General features: G+C 46.7%; 1 protein-coding gene across 1 annotated transcript; it reads left to right on the forward strand.

Moving 5' to 3' along the window:
* Window positions 1-426: 426 nt before the first annotated feature.
* On the forward strand, window positions 427-15,778 carry LOC142303635 (uncharacterized). Its single transcript, XM_075345185.1, has 5 exons — window positions 427-609; window positions 692-815; window positions 897-964; window positions 1,166-1,268; window positions 14,643-15,778. Exons 1-5 carry the CDS (start codon window positions 427-429, stop codon window positions 14,771-14,773), a joined length of 609 nt encoding a protein of 202 aa, XP_075201300.1. The 3' UTR covers window positions 14,774-15,778.
* Window positions 15,779-20,393: the final 4,615 nt, after the last annotated feature.

Raw genomic sequence — 20,393 nt, forward strand, 5'->3', positions numbered from 1 at the left:
TCACATTACATCATTATCTATGGGGATAACAGAGGATATGACCGGGGAGGTGAGAGGCTCTGATGTCATCACATTACATCATTATCTATGGGAATAACAGAGGATATGACCGGGGAGGTGAGAGGTTCTGATGTCATCACATTACATCATTATCTATGGGAATAACAGAGGATATGACCGGGGAGGTGAGAGGTTCTGATGTCATCACATTACATCATTATCTATGGGGATAACAGAGGATATGACCGGGGAGGTGAGAGGCTCTGATGTCATCACATTACATCATTATCTATGGGAATAACAGAGGATATGACCGGGGAGGTGAGAGGTTCTGATGTCATCACATTACATCATTATCTATGGGAATAACAGAGGATATGACCGGGGAGGTGATGGACTCTGGAAATGTCTGTAGTGATATTATTAATGTCTCCACACTCAGTAGTGAAGATCTCTAGTGATCGCTGTCAGGCCCCTGTGTCTGAAGGACGGGGAGGAACCCTGAGCCCAATCCCGGGGCCTCCACCTCATCCCCGGATACATGAGGACATCAGTGACCAGAAGATCCTAGAACTCATCAACAAGATCATTGAGCTGCTGACTGGAGAGGTGACACTGCTGGGAATGCTGGGACATTATACAGGACGGTACTGGAGGATTCTGGGTGATGACGGTATCATTGTGTTGTCAGGTTCCTATAAGGTGTCAGGACGTCACCGTCTATTTCTCCATGGAGGAGTGGGAGTATCTAGAAGGACACAAGGACCGGTACAAGGAGGTGATGATGGAGGAGCCCCAGCCCCGCACATCACCAGGTAATAGACAGGACTGAATACACCCGGCCTATAATTATCTGTATGTAATAATGATGTCCGTCCTGTCTGTGTCTCCTGCAGGTCTCTCCAGTACGAGGACGACCCCAGAGAGATGTCCCGCTCCTCCTCCTCCTCCACAGGATCCTCAGGTAGATGGAGATCTCCCCTATGAGGTGTAGACGGCTGTGACCTCCTTGTGTTCAGTCTTGTTTTCTCCTCCAGTATTAGATGTTTTATACTTGTGTAATGAGAGCGGTGGAGACGGCAGGATCACAGCTGACCACAGACCTCACATGTCCGGATCTTATCTCCATTATTCCCGGGGACGTTTACAATATTTTGTTTTGCAGCTTTTGGATCTGGATAAAGATCTGAACAATATTAATTCTCCAGAGAGAAATGTGAGGGGCGATCAGTGGAGTAACGAGGAGATTCCTACAGATCACCGCCCCGGTGAGTACAGACCACCCAATAACACACACAAGTCACACATTCCTATTTTCCGCTCTTTGCTGTGTCAGTTTCTCCAGCGGTATATTAACCCTTCATGTAAAATACACATGAAATGTGAATGAATCTGTGATCCCGGTGCAGGTGATAACACGGGATGTGCAGTTATGTTATAGAGGAGAAATACAGCTGGACATGAATTCTGCCGATGTGAGCGAGGACCAGCTCCAGCTCTTTCCTATTATCCGCTGTCAGGGCTGATGAGGGGTTTCTCCAGTTTAGGGACTAAGAATCTGTCGCGGGCGGGGAGGGGACGCTGCGCTCACCACGCTCGGGTCCGGCTCGGGGCTGCTTTGCTTGCTGCTCGGCGGCTTGAGCGGTGGGCCGGATCCGGGGACTCGAGCGGCGCTCCTCGCCCGTGAGTGAAAGGGGAAGGTTTTGGGGGGGTTTGGAGGGTATTGTCCGTGACGCCACCCACGGTTGTGGTGAAGTTGTGACACCACCGCTGCTCTGGACGGGGATCCCGAGAGCGATGACAGGGAGCAGCTTGGATGTTGTTTTCCCCCTCCGTGGGTAGGGGTTGGTTGTCCCGGGGCCCGGTGAGGGTGAATGAAAGGTGGATGTCGGGGCTTGGTGAGGTGCAGGGTTGCGGGGGCAGCGCGGTGCCGCACGGCACAGTGGTACTCACTCAGCCAATGACGAATGCAAAGCCTCCGGTAAAACAAATGGCTGGATGGACGGGTCCCACAGACGGCTGCGGTGGCTTTTCTCCCGGTAGGTTGGCGGTGACTGCCTTTCCCTGCACCTGTAGTATGTTTCTGGTTCTGATGGCTTCCCACCGGTAACCCGCTCCCCAGCTTGGATGGATGCTGAGGGAGCCCCTTTTGCCCGCAGGCTCTGGCCCTGGGAACTGTAGCCTTGGCGGTGACTGTATTTCCCTTCACGGTTTGAGCGGTTGCCTTCGATCGGGTCTTTGCTGCTGGGAAACCCCGGAGGTTCCCTTCGCTAACGGATTTGACCGGTTTTACGGCGACTCCAAGCCTGGTCGGGGTCCGTAGGCCCTGCCGAATGGTGCTGGCTTCTCTTCGCTCCCCGGTCCGGTATTGGCGGGCCACCGCCCGTCCCCGGTCCTTACGGTTTGCGTCAATCGGCCTCTCCTGCAGACGGTCACCACCGTCTGCCAACCTTGCTGTATGTGCCCGGGCCACGTACCCGGACACGGTCAGTCTGCTCCACTGCTACTTCACTCTCTCCACTCCAGAACTGATCTCATCTCACTCCTTTCCCGCCTCCAGGACTGTGAACTCCTCGGTGGGTGGGGCCAACTGCCTGGCTCCACCCCCTGGTGTGGACATCAGCCCCTGGAGGGAGGCAACAAGGATTTTTGTCTGACTTTGATGTGCCTAGCCGGGGTGTGGGGTGTGTTCTTGCAGTACCTGTGACGTCTTGGCTTGTCCAGGGCGCCACAAATCCATTATCTCCTATTACACTCATGTCTGTGTGTGACAGATACAGAACATGGAGACATAAACCCAAATAACAGGAGCGGATGGAGATTACTACTCTGAGGGTCGGTAATGCTGCTCACCAGGGAGGAGGAAAAGACAGAGATGGCAGAGCGTTATTATCACATAACAAATATCATGGTTACATGAAAGACGAGCGTCACCTCTTATATATAACCCATTGTGTCCTGATAGGATGTCCGGGGTCCGGCAATTTAATCCTGATATTGGGGGGGGGATTCTTGAGCGATGCTTCTATTGACGTCATTTCGTCAGTGAATGTGCAGGATACGAGTTTAGGATAAAAGGATAAAACATTTCTAGATTCTGATTTTCTTCTAGGAGAGAAAATGTTCAGATTTATTTTCTTTTTAATCACAAGATGCTGAAATGTAACAAATATAGTGGAACTTTGGATTATGAGCATAATTCATTTCGGGGCTGTTTTCTTAAACAAAGTTACTCTTATATCAATGCGAATTTTCCCATAGAAAATAATTGAAAAGCAGACAATTCATTCCACAACCCAAATATAATTAGTATTTATATTAACTTATTACAGCAATACAAAATACTGTACATTATAAAACAAATTATACTGCTTTTTAGCTTAAATAGAATTATTAATTAACTTGAGGTGCACTATAGAGAGAAAACATTATGTATAAATATGATAATCTTTATTCTAGTACAATACACACAAAAAATACACCCCGAATCTATTCTTCCCAAAATAAGGACAGAAGTAAGCCTAGTGGGGGTAGGAATAGTGCCCAAGCAAGTAATTACATTACAAGCTTTGTGCTGTACTGGTTAGCAGAAAAGAAGTACAGTTCTGTATCCACAAATGCAAATTAATAGACATGCTATATAGTATGTTCTGTACAATGGTATACTGTATATAGTACTTATATACAGAAAGTTAACTGCAGAGCGGGTCAGAGCGCAGTGAATGGATGGAACCGGAAGTGTGTGCAGTGAGTATTTGCTCTTATTGCAAATCATTGTTCTTAAATCAAGTTATGCATTTTTAAAAAGCTTTGCTTGTTTTGCAAAACGCTGTCAAACCAAGTTACTATTAGGGTATGTGTGCATGTTGCGTTCTTCCGTGACACACATTCTGCAGCGGTTTTTCACTGCATGTGCATTTTAAAACGCAGCCAAAACGCTGCATTTTGGATGTATTTTGAATGCAGAATGGATGCATTCTGGAAGCTTGCACTCCCATGGACAGAGTGGGAAAAGCATCCAAAACGGACAAAAGAAGTGACATGTTGCTTTTTAGAATGCATCGATTTTGTAAAAAGTTTGGCATGCAAAACGCTGCACTTTAAAACGCAACGTGCGCATGGAATTTTCTAAATTCTCATAGACTTTGCTGTGGACACAGAACGCATGTACGCTGCAGTTTAAAACACTGCGTAAGCGCATGAAAAAACACAACGTGCGCATATGGACTTGAGGGGGCTTTACACGCTGCGATATCACTAGCGATCTCGAGCGTGAAAGCACCCGCCCCCCATCGCACATGCGATATCGTGTGATCACTGCCACAGCGAACATTATGGCTACGGCAGCGTCACACGCACTTACCTGGTCGGCAACGTCGCTGTGACTGCCAAACAATCCCTCCCTCAAGGGGGAGGTGTGTTTGGCATCACAGCGACGTCACCGCGCCGTCACTAAGCGGCCAGCCAATCAAAGCGGAGGGGCAGAGATGAGCGGGACGTAACATCCCGCCCACCTCCTTCCTTCCGCATTGCCGGTGTAGGCAGTTAAGGAGATGTTCGTTGCTCCTGTGGTGTCACACATAGCGATGTGTGCTGCCGCAGGAGCGACGAACAACATCAATAATAAACAATTAACGATTTTTGCTTTTAGGACGACCTCTCCATGGTGAACGATTTTCACCACTTTTGAGGTCAGTAAAGGTCGCAGGTAAGTATCACACGCTGCGATATCGTTAATGACGCCGGATGTGCGTCACAAACAACGTGACCCTGACAATTCATTAACGATATTGTAGCGTGTAAAGTGACCTTTAATCCAAGATTCCACTGTATCTCCTTGGTTGCTCATGTCTATTGCTGACTCTTCCATCTTATAGAGGATTTATGGAAGGAAAGGGGCTGCAGAGCGGTATTCTGTAAGAATTGATTTCTCTTGCACTGGCTCGTCTTCTCTTTTTGCAGCGCCCGGATCCTCCCGCTCTGCAGCCCCTTTCCTTCCATGATCAACTCCCTGCCTTGGGCAGTCGGCGCAGCAGCTTCTGGAGGATTTTCTTGGGCTGTTCCCAGTGTTGTACCTGCTAGTACAATTTGTGGGGTGAGCGCTGTAGACCATATTTTGGTTGCTGTGCTCGGCCGATTCACACATGGAGCGCCGCTGTCCTCTGTCCTTTTCTTTTTATAGAATATTTAGACACTCAGTTTTATGGCATCATAAAGTATAATTCCTCTTATGTCGCGTTATATAAGGCAGCCATGGACACTGTGCATGTGGTGCCAGGTATGACATTCAGGATATAATTATTACCTAGTTTGCTATTCTTTTTGGACATGTTGTAGAGTTGTCTTGGTAATAAAACAATCATTATCTGGGCAGCACAATGATACTTCAGTCAGGGTGTAATGCTGCCACCAGGGGGAGCCTGAGCTCTGCAGCAGACGACACTACACAGAGCAATGAGAACCAGGAAGGAAATGCACAGCGTTCTCATGCACTGCCTAATCAGCACAGCTGAGAGGCAGAACTGCAGGGTATGTGAGGAATAGTGAGACAGGCTGGGTCAAACACAGTACGGGCAGAAGCAGGACCGGAGGAGCGAGCAGAAGCGAAGTCAAAGTCAGGCTAAGGTCAGTACCGGAGGAAGCAACCGAGTGGGGAAATAGGAGGGAGGACACAGGACAGGAGGGACGACTAGGGGACAGAACACAGACAAGGGCACGGGGGCACAGGAACAGACAGATCAGGATATCACTCACAGGACCAGCAATCACAGGCAAAGCAGAGCTAAGCTTATAGCCGGCGCCGCAGGTTCACTGGAAGTGTCAGCTTTTAAGGCATCCAGGGGCAGGAAGTGAGGCCCGAGATAAGGCTTCGCCCCCTAGCCATGTGTATAGGGAGGCGAATCATGACAGTACCCCTTCCTCAAGGGGGGGGCCACCGGACCCCCAGGCTTCCCAGGATACTTCCGGTGGAAAGCCACAATTAACCGATCGGCCCGCACGGATCGAGCCGGCACCCAGGACCGGTCCTCCGGACCGTAACCCTTCCAATGAATCAGATACTGGAGGGAACTACGAACCCAACGAGAGTCGATAATACGCTGAATTTCGTACTCCTCCTCACCGTCCACCAGTATCGGAGCCGGAAGGGTCTGAGAATCCACCACCGAAGGAACAAATGGCTTAAGCAAGGAGGTATGAAACACATTGGGAATACGCAAGGTCTGGGGCAGTTGCAACCGAAAGGCCACCGGGTAGATCACTTCGATGATCTCATAGGGCCCTATAAACTTAGGACCCAACTTAGCAGATGGAACCCTGAGCCTGGTATTCTGAGTGGACAACCACACTTTGTCCCCCACCTGAAAGGGAGGTCCCAAAGAATGGCGTTTGTCCGCTTGGCATTTCTGGGACTGTTGAGCCGTCACGATGTACCGCCGTACCTCCTTCCACACCTCCCCCAGATGCTGAATGATGGAGTCAGCCCCTGGACACCCCGAATCCACTCTAGAGAAGGTCCCAAAGTGAGGGTGAAACCCATAATTACAGAAGAAGGGAGAAGTACCCGTAGACTGATGGACTCTGCTATTGAATGTAAACTCCGCAAGGGGCAAAAACGTACACCAATCCTCCTGCTGAGCAGAAACCAAGCACCGCAGGATTTGCTCAAGGGTCTGATTCGTCCTTTCCGTCTGCCCATTGGACTCGGGATGATAGGCGGACGAGAAGGACAACTCAATTCCCAACCGCCTGCACAAGGCCCTCCAAAACCGAGAAATGAATTGTACCCCCCTGTCAGACACAATATTCAGGGGCAACCCATGTAACCGAACCACCTGGTCAATAAAGTGGTTGGCAAGGGCCGCAGCAGAAGGTAGACCGGAGAGGGGAACAAAATGTGCCTGTTTACTAAAACGATCCACCACCACCCAGATCACAGTCATACCATTTGAGACAGGGAGGTCCATAATGAAATCCATGGACAAGTGGGTCCATGGTCTTTCAGGAACAGGTAATGGAACCAGTTCCCCAGCCGGCCGGTTACGACATACCTTAGCACGGGCACATGTAGCACAGTCAGACACAAACCGAGCAACATCTGAGTGAAGAGATGGCCACCAAAACAGTCGAGCAACAGCCCTGCGAGTGGCTGTAACTCCAGGATGGCCACTAAGTACGGACTCATGGAACTCTTGAAGTACCCGTAACCGGAGGTGCAAAGGGACAAACAGTTTAGTGTCTGGAGCGGAAGATGGCGCTGAGGACTGGGCTTCCCTGACCTCAGCCTCTAACTCGGACGACAAGGCAGCGACCACCACCCCTCGTGGAAGAATGGAGGAAGGAGGCTCTGGAGGTGACACCGGGTCCAAACTACGAGACAGTGCATCTGCCCTCACGTTTTTAGACCCCGGCCGAAAAGTAATACAAAAATGAAATCTAGAAAAGAAAAGAGCCCACCTCGCTTGTCGAGGCGTCTATCTCTTGGCGGACTCGATATACCCAAGGTTTTTATGATCAGTGATGACAGTAATACGGTGAACAGCACCCTCCAAAAATTGCCTCCATTCTTCGAATGCCAACTGTACCGCCAATAATTCACGGTTACCCACATCATAGTTCCTCTCAGCCGGAGTGAATTTCTTGGAGAAGAACGCACATGGTCGCAGATTTGTCAGAGTAGCAGGGGCCCTGAGAGAGAACAGCTCCCACACCCACCTCTGAGGTGTCCACCTCCACAACAAACAGTGCCTCGAGGTCAGGCTGTACCAGGACTGGGGCGGACATGAACCGGTCCTTTAACTCAAGAAAGGCCTGGACAGCCGTTTGCGACCAGTTCTGCAGATCCGCCCCTTTCCGTGTAAGGTCAGTCAATGGTTTGGCAATTTGAGAGAATCCCTTAATGAACCTTCGATAATAATTTACGAAACCCAAAAAGCATTGTAGCGCCTTGATATCCCTGGGTTGCACCCAATCCACGATAGCCTGCACCTTTCCTGGGTCCATTTAAAACCCATCACGAGAAAGGAGTAACCCAAGAAAGGCTATTTCCTGAACAGAGAAAACACATTTTTCAAGCTTGGCAAACAGATGGTTATCACGCAATCTCTGTAATACTGAGCGAACATGCATAATATGCGTATCTCTGTGGGCAGAATAAATGAAAATGTCATCGAGATAGATGACCACAAAACGACCAAGAAAATCAGAGAAGATATCGTTGATGAAATTTTGAAACACCGCAGGGGCATTTGTTAGATCAAAAGGCATCACCAAATTCTCGAATAACCCCTCTGACGTCAGAAAGGCCGTTTTCCACTCATCCCCTTCTCTCATACGGATAAGATTATAGGCCCCACTGAGATCTAGTTTGGTAAACCACCGGGCTTCAGAGAGTTGGTTGTAGAGATCAGGGATGAGTGGAAGCGGATACGTGTTTTTCACAGTAATTTTGTTTAATTCTCGGAAATCGAGACCTGGTCTTAATCCTCCGTCCTTCTTCTTTACAAAAAAGAACCCAGCAGCCACAGGGGAAGAAGAAGGATGGATATGCCCTTTACGTATACTATCAGATATGTATGATTTCATAGCAGCCCTTTCTGGACCCGAAAGGTAATATAAACGGGCCTTGGGCAATTTGGTATTGGGAAGTAAATCGATGGCACAGTCATATGGGCGATGAGGCGGCAAAACCTCGGCCTCTGTTTCCGAGAATATGTCTCCGTAGTCCCTCAGGTATTCCGGAAGACCCTCAGGACTTACGGAGAACACAGGTACAGATTGTAAACACCTTTTATGACAAGCAGGACTCCATTTGACTATGGTACGACACTCCCAATCAATAACGGGATTATGTAACCTTAACCATAGATACCCCAACACTAATCCAGCAGGGAGATTGGCCATTACAAAACAAGAAATCGTTTCAGAATGCAGAGACCCGATCACCAGAGTAAATTTTCCTGTAGCAAACCGAATGAGGTTTTGAGGCAGCGGTGTTTTATCAATTGCCAGGAGTTGAATGGGTCCTTCTAACCTCACTGTCCCTAACTCTAATCTTTGGACCAACTCAGAGTCAATGAAGTTCATAGCGGACCCACAGTCAATAAAGGCAGTAGCAGACCAGACCAACTCCTTGACCCGGAGGTCGACATTCAGAAGTATCTTATTGGAGGATAGGAAAGGTAGCTGATAGTCTGGGCAACCTCCTCGACCGTTACCCAGACTTAGAAGTTTCCCGACAACTGTTTAGCGGAGGGGCAAGCCGGGCAGTATTTCCTCCAATATCCATGGTGTCCACAATAGAAGCACAGCTTGAGATCTCGGCGTCTTCTCCTCTCCTTCTCATCCGGACTGATGGCTCCAACTTCCATCCGTTCCATAGCTGGCAAAGAAGGTGCCCTAGGTAGAGGGGGCGGAATCTCACGCATGGTTCCCCTTCTTTCCCGTAATCTGCGGTCCATACGAACTGCCTCCGTCATCGCATCATCCAAGGTGCTGGGAGGAGGGTGCAGAGCCAATGCGTCTTTCAGGGACTCCGAAAGACCTCTCCAGAATTGGCACCTGAGTGCAGAATCATTCCACCGTACCTCAGTGGACCACTGCGGAAACTCAGAACAATATAGCTCAGCAGTGTGGTTTCCCTGAGTGAGACACATGATCCTGTCCTCAGCCACCCGTACACGGTCTGGTTCGTCATATATCACCCCGAGGGAGTCAAAGAAGAGGTCAACCGAATGCCGTTCCGGGGCCGAAGGGGGTAGGGAAAATGCCCAGGTCAAGGGACCCCCTCTAAGTAACGACATGATGATCCCCACCCGCTGGATCTCATTCCCCGAGGACCGAAGCCGGAGAGTGAAATGAAGCTTGCAACTCTCCCTAAATGTCCGAAATAGGTTTTTCTCCCCCGAGAATTTATCGGGGAGCATCACCGTGGGTTCAAGGGAGGTCAGTTGGACATCAGTGGGACTATGCTGTCCTACGGTTTGTGAGGTAACTGCCACTGAGGTGACCCTCGCAGAAGCAGAAACCTCACTCTGCAGAATGTTGTGTGAAGCTACCAGGGTGCGATGCTCTGCAGCCAAATCCTGCACCAGCTGCGTAAGGTTGGCTACTTGCTCGCACAAAGTACTGAGTGGATCCATTACAGTCTGGTATCCTGCAAAGTTGGATCCCACTACCAAGAATTAAATGGCTTTTTTCTTTTCTTCCTCCCTATGGGAGATAAAGCCTATTGGGGCCGGCTATACTGTAATGCTGCCACCAGGGGGAGCCAGAGCTCTGCAGCAGACGACACTACACAGAGCAATGAGAACCAGGAAGGAAATGCACAGCGTTCGCATGCACTGCCTAATCAGCACAGCTGAGAGGCAGAACTGCAGGGTATGTGAGGAATAGTGAGACAGGCTGGGTCAAACACCGTACGGGCAGAAGCAGGACCGGAGGAGCGAGCAGAAGCGAAGTCAAAGTCAGGCTATGGTCAGTACCGGAGGAAGCAACCGATGGGGAAATAGGAGGGAGGACACAGGACAGGAGGGACGACCAGGGGACAGAACACAGACAAGGGCACAGGGGCACAGGAACAGACAGATCAGGATATCACTCACAGGACCAGCAATCACAGGCAAAGCAGAGCTAAGCTTATAGCCGGCGCTGGTTCACTGGAAGTATCAGCTTTTAAGGCATGCAGGGGCCGGAAGTGAGGCCCGAGAGAAGGCTTCGCCCCCTAGCCATGTGTATAGGGAGGCGAATCATGACACAGGGGCCTAAGATTATCAGTGAAAACCAAGTTTTAGGATTCTATTTTTTTAAAATGACAAAATCTGTTTTATTCTTTTGACAGAAGAATTTGGCATTATACAGAATATAAATGAAGAGCAAGTCATTATCCCAGATAAACCCTCAGCTCTTCACACCCAAGATCCGTCAGCTGATGTGTCTAAACCATCTCCCGATTCACCACAGATTATTCAGCAAAATAAGAGCCACATGAGGGATGGTCAACAACAAAGAGCTCACACAGGGGAGAAGTTGTATTCATGTAATCAATGTGGAAAGTGTTTTACTCAAAAGTCTGCTCTAATTTTACATGAAATAATTCACAAAGGAAACCCATTTTCATGCTCAGAATGTGGAAAATGTTTTAGTTATAAATCACATCTTGTTGTACATCTAAATACTCACATGGGGGAGAAATCATATTCATGTCCAATATGTAAGAAACATTTTATTCAGAACGCAGATTTTTATGACCATATAAAAACTCACAGAAGAGAGAAGTCATTTTCATGTTCAGAATGTGGGAAATGTTTTATTGGAAAATCACAGCTTGATATGCATATAAAAACTCACACGGGGGAAAAGCCATTTTCTTGTTCAGAATGTGGGAAATGTTTTATTGAAAAATCACAGCTTGATATGCATATAAAAACTCACACGGGGGAGAAGCTATTTTCTTGTTCAGAATGTGGGAAATGTTTTATTCAGAAATCACAGCTTAATATGCATATAAAAACTCACACGGGGGAGAAGCCATTTTCTTGTTCAGAATGTGGGAAATGTTTTATTCAGAAATCACAGCTTAATATGCATATAAAATCTCACACGGGGGAGAAGCCATTTTCTTGTTCAGAATGTGGGAAATGTTTTATTCAAAAATCAAAGCTTGATATGCATATAAAAACTCACACGGGGGAAAAGCCATTTTTTTGTTCAGAATGTGGGAAATGTTTTATTGAAAAATCACAGCTTGATATGCATATAAAAACTCACACGGGGGAGAAGCTATTTTCTTGTTCAGAATGTGAGAAATGTTTTATTCAGAAATCACAGCTTAATATGCATATAAAAACTCACACGGGGGAGAAGCCATTTTCTTGTTCAGAATGTGGGAAATGTTTTATTAAAAAATCAAAGCTTGATATGCATATAAAAACTCACACGGGGGGAAAAGCCATTTTCATGTTCAGAATGTGGGAAATGTTTTATTGGAAAATCACAGCTTGATATGCATATAAAAACTCATACGGGGGAGAAGCCATTTTCTTGTTCAGAATGTGGGAAATGTTTTATTAAGAAAAGCGAGCTTAGTAGGCATATAAAAACTCACACTGGGGAGAAGCCATTTTCTTGTTCAGAATGTGGGAAATGTTTTATTGGAAAATCACAGCTTGATATGCATGTTAAAACTCACACTGGGGAGAAGCCATTTTCTTGTCCAGAATGTGGGAAATATTTTATTGGAAAATCACAGCTTAATATGCATATAAAAACTCATACGGGGGAGAAGCCATTTTCATGTTCAGAATGTGGGAAATGTTTTATTAGAAAATCACAGCTTGATATGCATATAAAAAAATCACATGGGGGAGAAGCCATTTTCTTGTTCAGAATGTGGGAATTGTTTTATTAGAAAATCACAGCTTGATGGGCATATAAAAACTCACACAGGGGAGAAGCCATATTCTTGTCCAGAATGTGAGAAATGCTTTGTTCACAAATCCGCTTTTGTTAGACACATGACAGTTCACACAAGGTAGAAGACATTTATTTTTTTTTTTTTAGAAACTGGTAAATGTTATAGCAGTAAATGAACTCTTAGGCTATGTGTCCACGGTAGAATGTACCTGCGGATTTTTCTGCATGAAAATCCGCGACTTTTGCGGCAAATCCGCACCTTATTTTTGCCGCGGATTTACCGCGGATTTGCTACGGATTTTGATTCGGATTTTTTCTTTTTCCCCCATTCTATACCCAAAATCCGCACCAAAATCCGCAACAATAATTGACATGTTGCAGATTTTTCCGGATCAAAATCCGCGGCAAATCCGCCGCGGAAAAATCCGCAGCATGGACACAGCATTTCCAAAATGCCATTGAAATGGCTTGGAAGTGCCGCTGCTGCAGATTTTCAGGAAATCCGCGGTAAATCCGCGGTAAAATCTGCGCGAAATCCGCAGCATGGGCACATAGCCTTAGGCTGGAAACACATCTATGCGAGTAAAATCGGTCCGACTGGGCTGAAAAAAACTCGTCTGATTTTAGTTCAGATTAGGTCCAAGTGCAACGCAAAGTGCGATGCTTTTTCTGAATAAATTAATGATTTTACTAGCGTGTGTAATGCGTGTGTAATGCGTATTTTTTACTATGTCATCTGCCATTCAGCTCTGCTACATGGCCGCTGACAGCAGACACAGACAGCCATGTAGCAGAGCTGAATGGCAGATGACAGCAGACACAGACAGAGCCGCACGATCAGAATGAACTCGGGTGAACTTCACCCGACTTCATTGTAATGCTGCAGCTCTGTCTGTGCCGCGTCGTGATTAGCGGTCACCTGTGAAGGGCTCACCGGTGACCGCTAATCCCCTGAGTGACTGAAGTTAGCAGCCCTCTCTCATACTCACCGATCCACGGAGCGGTGCTGCACGGCATTCACACTGCTCCGGCGGCTTTTACGATTTTGAAAAAGCCGGCCGCTCATTAAACAATCTCGTATTCCCTGCTTTCCCCGCCCACGGGCGCCTATGATTGGTTGCAGTGAGACACGCCCCCACGCTGAGTGACAGGTGTCTCACTGCACCCAATCACAGCAGCCGGTGGGCGTGTCTATACTGTGCAGTGAAATAAACAATTAAAAAAAAACGGCGTGCGATTCCCCCCCAATTTTAATACCAGCCAGATAAAGCCATACGGCTGAAGGCTGGTATTCTCAGGATGGGGAGCTCCACGTTATGGGGAGCCCACCAGCCTAACAATATCAGCCAGCAGCCGCCCAGAAGTGCCGCATACACTGTACCCGGTTCTTCCCGATTTGCCCTGGTGCGTTGGCAAATCGGGGTAATAAGGAGTTAATGGCAGCCCATAGCTGCCCCTAAATCCTAGATTAATCATGTCAGGCATCTCCCCGAGATACCTTCCATGATTAATCTGTAAGTTACACTAAATAAACACACACACCTGAAAAAGTCATTTATTAGAAATAAAAAACATAAACAAATTCTCTGATTCACCAATTTAATAAACCCCAAAAAGCCCTCCATGTCCGGCGTAATCCAGGATGGTCCAGCGTCGCTTCCAGTTCTGCTGCATGAAGGTGACCGGGGCTGCAGAAGACACCGCCGCTCCTGTCAGCTCCATGCAGCAACTGAGGTGAGTAGCGCGATCAGCTGAGGTGTCACTGAGGTTACCCGCTGTCACTGGATACAGCGGTGGCCGCGGGTGACCTCAGTGACAGCTCAGCTGATCGATGATCCGGCTGTGCGCGCTGGACCGCATGCATGGAGCGCACATAGATCCATTCGGCACAGAGTTAGAAAATCGAGAGGCATTGAACCACGCATGCATTGAGCCTGTCAAAGATATCTATACATAGCTAGTGCATATTCAGTCAGCTTACAGGCATTTTTCATTTATACTGGTATATATTAATTAATCACGCTTAATGCATAATGATAAATTGTATGAAGTTATATCTTATAGCATCAAATAAATATTGATAATAAATATTAATATACAGCGTGTGTACACACCAATTTTGACGTGATCAGCAGACACCAATATATATACAATTTAAGCACTGAATAAATATAATTTCATTCTCTTTTATTCTTTTTCTCTTCTATTCAATGGTCATCCATGGTCCAAAGTAAAAAAAAGCGAAGTCTTGAGGAAACCTTCTTTACATCATAAAGACAATGAATCATTCTGGGGGCCCAAATTGCAGCAGGACAAAAATATAAATTATCTAGAAATAGAATTGTATATATTAGAAACCTAAAACCAAAACATCTGAAAACATAACCCCCCATAAAAAAAACCTCATCCCGAAAGGTCGTCATAAACAAGGAATAAATGCATTTTGATAACCTATGCTGTGGAAAAGGACATTGTACCCATAATAAACATTCTTTTTTATATACTGAATTGAATGTCCAATAGGACAGTAACCTTAATTTAGTCATTCAGGAAAGACACAAACCCATTACTCTCCTTCAAGCCCTGAGGGGTCATGGAACCAAGGCGATAAATCTATTTGCATTCAACCTTGGCCAATAGATGACCCAAATTGCCCCCTCTTGGGCCCAAGCTTAATGGGGGCTTGAATGAGAGTAATGGGTGTCAGGTTTCCGGGTTTTCCAGTTCTCTTTTGAATGAGCTTGCCCTCAGTTAACATGGAGTTTACTGTTCTGTTGCCCTACTTCCTGTCCAGCTGCTTAAAAGGCCGCCTCTAAGCCTAGTCCAGTGCCTGAGTATACTGCTTGCTGTGTGCTCCTGCTTTGCTGCTTCCAAATCCTGATTGCCTCTGGATCCTCCTGAAAGACTACCGACCGACTCTGGACCATACCCGGTTTCTTCAAGCTGTGCCTGGATTCCGTCTGCCATCTTCGGTCAGCACTCTGCCCGGTTTCCCTCCGGTTCGTAACCACTCTGGACTATCATCCCGTACGGACACTTCTGGACCTTACCACTTGCCCCTTGTGTCCCGGCTGCTGCGCATTTAGGCCTTCCGGGGTGATTGCTGGACAGTCCCTGTATAGGGGTTCGCTCTGGTGGTCTCCCTGGGGGAGTCCGGTGCGTGGTCCCGGGAATTCCCTTCGCTCCGTTTCGGGAAGGTATTTTGTGTGTTTGTTCTACTGTGTTTGTTCCGTTGTGTATCTACCGTGGTTACATATTATAAACATCTTGTACCCAGAACTCGTCTCTGGTTGTCATTGCCCTAACGCTATCGAAATCCTCAGAACATACAATAAGTATTACAATGGGTTTGGGTCTTTCCTATGACTAAATTAAGGTTACTGTCCTATTGGACATTCAATTCAGTATATATATATACAGTTAGGTCCAGAAATATTTGGACAGTGACACAAGTTTTGTTATTTTAGCTGTTTACAAAAACATGTTCAGAAATACAATTATATATATAATATGGGCTGAAAGTGCACACTCCCAGCTGCAATATGAGAGTTTTCACATCCAAATCGGAGAAAGGGTTTAGGAATCATAGCTCTGTAATGCATAGCCTCCTCTTTTTCAAGGGACCAAAAGTAATTGGACAAGTGACTCTAAAAGCTGCAGTTAACTCTGAAGGCATCTCCCTCGTTAACCTGTAATCAATGAAGTAGTTAAAAGGTCTGGGGTTGATTAGAGGTGTGTGGTTTTGCATTTGGAAGCTGTTGCTGTGACCAGACAACATGCGGTCTAAGGAACTCTCAATTGAGGTAAAGCAGAACATCCTGAGGCTGAAATAAAAGAAATAATCCATCAGAGAGATCGCAGACATGCTTGGAGTAGCAAAATCAACAGTCGGGTACATTCTGAGAAAAAAGGAATTGACTGGTAAGCTTGGGAACTCAAAAAGGCCTGGGCGTCCACGGATGACAACAGTGGTGGATGATCGCCGCATACTTTCTTTGGTGAAGAAGAACCCGTTCACAGCATCAACTGAAGTCCAGAATACTCTCAGTGAAGTAGGTGTATCTGTCTCTAAGTCAACAGTAAAGAGAAGACTCCATGAAAGTAAATACAAAGGGTTCACATCTAGATGCAAACCATTCATCAATTCCAAAAATAGACAGGCCAGAGTTACATTTGCTGAAAAACACCTCATGAAGCCAGCTCAGTTCTGGAAAAGTATTCTATGGACAGATGAGACAAAGATCAACCTGTACCAGAATGATGGGAAGAAAAAAGTTTGGAGAAGAAAGGGAACGGCAGATGATCCAAGGCACACCACATCCTCTGTAAAACATGGTGGAGGCAACGTGATGCCATGGGCATGCATGGCTTTCAATGGCACTGGGTCACTTGTGTTTATTGATGACATAACAGCAGACAAGAGTAGCCGGATGAATTCTGAAGTGTACCGGGATATACTTTCAGCCCAGATTCAGCCAAATGCCGCAAAGTTGATCGGACGGCGCTTCATAGTACAGATGGACAATGACCCCAAGCATACAGCCAAAGCTACCCAGGAGTTCATGAGTGCTAAAAAGTGGAACATTCTGCAATGGCCAAGTCAATCACCAGATCTTAACCCAATTGAGCATGCATTTCACTTGCTCAAATCCAGACTTAAGACGGAAAGACCCACAAACAAGCAAGACCTGAAGGCTGCGGCTGTAAAGGCCTGGCAAAGCATTAAGAAGGAGGAAACCCAGCGTTTGGTGATGTCCATGGGTTCCAGACTTAAGGCAGTGATTGCCTCCAAAGGATTCGCAACAAAATATTGAAAATAAAAATATTTTGTTTGGGTTTGGTTTATTTGTCCAATTACTTTTGACCTCCTAAAATGTGGAGTGTTTGTAAAGTAATGTGTACAATTCCTACAATTTCTATCAGATATTTTTGTTCAAGCCTTCAAATTAAACGTTACAATCTGCACTTGAATTCTGTTGTAGAGGTTTCATTTCAAATCCAATGTGGTGGCATGCAGAGCCCAACTCGCGAAAATTGTGTCACTGTCCAAATATTTCTGGACCTAACTGTATATGAAAGAATGTTTATTATGGGTACGATGTCCTTTTCCGCAGCATAGGTCTATCAAAATTCATTTATTCCTTGTTTATGACGTCCTTTCGGGATGAGGTTTTTTATGGGGGGTTATGTTTTTAGCTGTTTTGGTTTTAGGTTTCTAATATATACAATTCTATTTCTAGATAATTTATATATTTGTCAACAGATGTGTCATTTGGGTTGGAGATATTGTGTGCTACTATAGACAAGCGGGATCTGACCAATACAAACTGGTCCATATGATGCATGGAACAATATGCCCGTCTTTTATATGGGTATGTTTAGTTAAAACCAATATTATACACTTGCGGTATTATACCGGTAGTTTTCTGTGTATATTGTGGGATATGCACTAGCCGTAGTGATATTTTCTATTTAGATTACACCAGCGGTACTGCATCTATAAAAGATTTTCTATATTCTATCCAACGTATGAGGAACATTTTTAGATCCTTGCATTACCGCTTATGCTAACCACCTGTACAAATAGTTTTAACAAGAGACATAGATAGTGTCTATCGGATATGCACTAGTTGTATTTATTTAATGGCGGTACTGTGCCTATAAGGAGATTTTTCTGCATCTTACTGACGAGCATTTTTTGATCCATGCATCTCCCGTTTTTGAGAAGTATTTGTATAAACAGCCTTAGGCCCGTTTCACACGTCAGTGAAAAACAGTGACGTTTTTCACTGGCGTGTAAAACACGCACATGTCCCTGCGTGTGCCGAAAATCACGGCACACGTGGGTTGTCTAAGTGCAATCCGGGCTCCGTTCTCCGTGGCCCGTGATTGCACTTAGAGATTCACTCACCTGTGCCCGCTCCCGCTGTCCATGGTGCTGATCACTCCCGCGACGCAGCATCCGGCCGGCGGTGACCCCTGCAGCAGCTGCTTCCGGGTCGGCTGTGTCGCGCATAATGAATATGCGCGACAGTAATCAGCCGGCATAGAAGGAGCAAGCTGCACGGGCTGCAGAGGACATCGCTGGACGCCGGGTGAGTTAAAATGTTTTTTTATTTTAAAAGTACGTTTTTTTCTGGCACGTGTTTCACGGACCACACCACTGCGTGGTCCGTGGAACATCAGTGATGCCAGAAAAAAATGGACATGTCTCCGTGCAGCAATCACGCACACGCGGGTACGCCGCACGGAGACACGTGCAGTGACAAATCACTGACGTGTGAGCAGACCCATTCATTATAATGGGTCTGCGTATGTCAGTGATTCTGGTACGTTTAAAAAAAAGCACAAACGTCCCAGAATCACTGACGTGTGAAAGGGGCCTTATTCAGTGACTGAGTGAACTTGCAATCTAGGTGCGTTAGTTTCGCCAGCTTGCCGGTTATCTGAACCTTCTCACATCAATATTTTAGTGACAGACTATAATCTGAGAAATAACACTGATTTACATTTGAATGATGGTCTGATTTTGGAATTGATGTATTTCCGACACTATAGACTTTACGAATCAGGAGATCTGAAACAGTGATTGAACAGACTGGATAATTACTAAATATTTTGATACCTATATCATTGTTGCAAACTTCCTCAAAAAAACCTTTCATATAATAAATAGTCAGTCTGTCATTTAGTGACTATTAGTGATGAGCGAGTATGCTTGTTACTACTCGGTACTCGCACGAGTATCACTGTACTCGGGCTACTCGGCGGGTACCGAATAATTTCGCGATACTCGTGCTGTTCTCGTGGTCATCATCCCTGCATGTTGGCGCTCTTTTGAGAGCCAGCCCTCATGCAGGGATTGGCTGGCAGACCACTGCTATGCCACAGCCCTGTTAGTTGTGGAATTGCAGTGATTGGCCGGCCTGCACAGCGTGACCGAGCCTTTATACCGGCGGGCGCGCTGTGCTCTGCACACAGCCATCTCATATTCCCTGCTTTCCCCGCCCACAGGCGCCTATGATTGGTTGCAGTGAGACACGCCCCCACGCTGAGTGACAGGTGTCTCACTGCACCCAATCACAGCAGCCGGTGAGCGTGTCTATACTGTGCAGTAAAATAAATAAATAATTAAAAAAAACGGCGTGCGGTCCCCCCAATTTTAATACCAGCCAGATAAAGCCATACAGCTGAAGGCTGGTATTCTCAGGATGGGGAGCCCCATGTTATGGGGAGCCCCCCAGCCTAACAATATCAGTCAGCAGCCGCCCAGAATTGCCGCACACATTATATACGACAGTTCTGGGACTGTACCCGGCTCTTCCCGATTTACCCTAGTGCGTTGGCAAATCGGGGTAATAAGGAGTTAATGGCAGCCCATAGCTGCCACTAAATCCTAGATTAATCATGTCAGGCGTCTCCCCGAGATTCCTTCCATGATTAATCTGTAAATTACAGTTAAAAAATACACACACCCGAAAAAATCCTTTATTAGAAATAAAAAACAATAACAAAGTCCCTCATCACCAATTTATTAACCCCGACAAAGCCCTCCATGCCCGGCGTAATCCACGGACCTCCAGCGTCGCGTCCAGCTCTGCTGCATGCAGGTGACAGGAGCTGCAGAATACACCGCCGCTCCGGTCAGCTTCACACAGCAACTGAGGTGAGTAGCGCGATCAGCTGCTGTCAGTCAGGTAACTCACGGCCACCGCTGGATCCAGCGGTGGCCGCGATTAACCTCAGTGACAGCTCAGCTGATCGCTATACTCACCTCAGTTGCTGCGTGGAGCTGACCGGAGCGGCGGTGAGTAGCGCGATCAGCTGAGCTGTCACTGAGGTTACCCGCGGCCACCGCTGCATCCACCGCTAGATCCAGGTAACCTCAGTGACAGCTCAGCTGATCGCGATACTCACCTCAGTTGCTGTGTGGAGCTGACCGATGCGGCGGTGAGTAGCGCGATCAGCTGAGCTGTCACTGA

This window comes from Anomaloglossus baeobatrachus, chromosome 1 (assembly GCF_048569485.1).
Source record: "Anomaloglossus baeobatrachus isolate aAnoBae1 chromosome 1, aAnoBae1.hap1, whole genome shotgun sequence".
NCBI lineage: Eukaryota > Metazoa > Chordata > Amphibia > Anura > Aromobatidae > Anomaloglossus > Anomaloglossus baeobatrachus.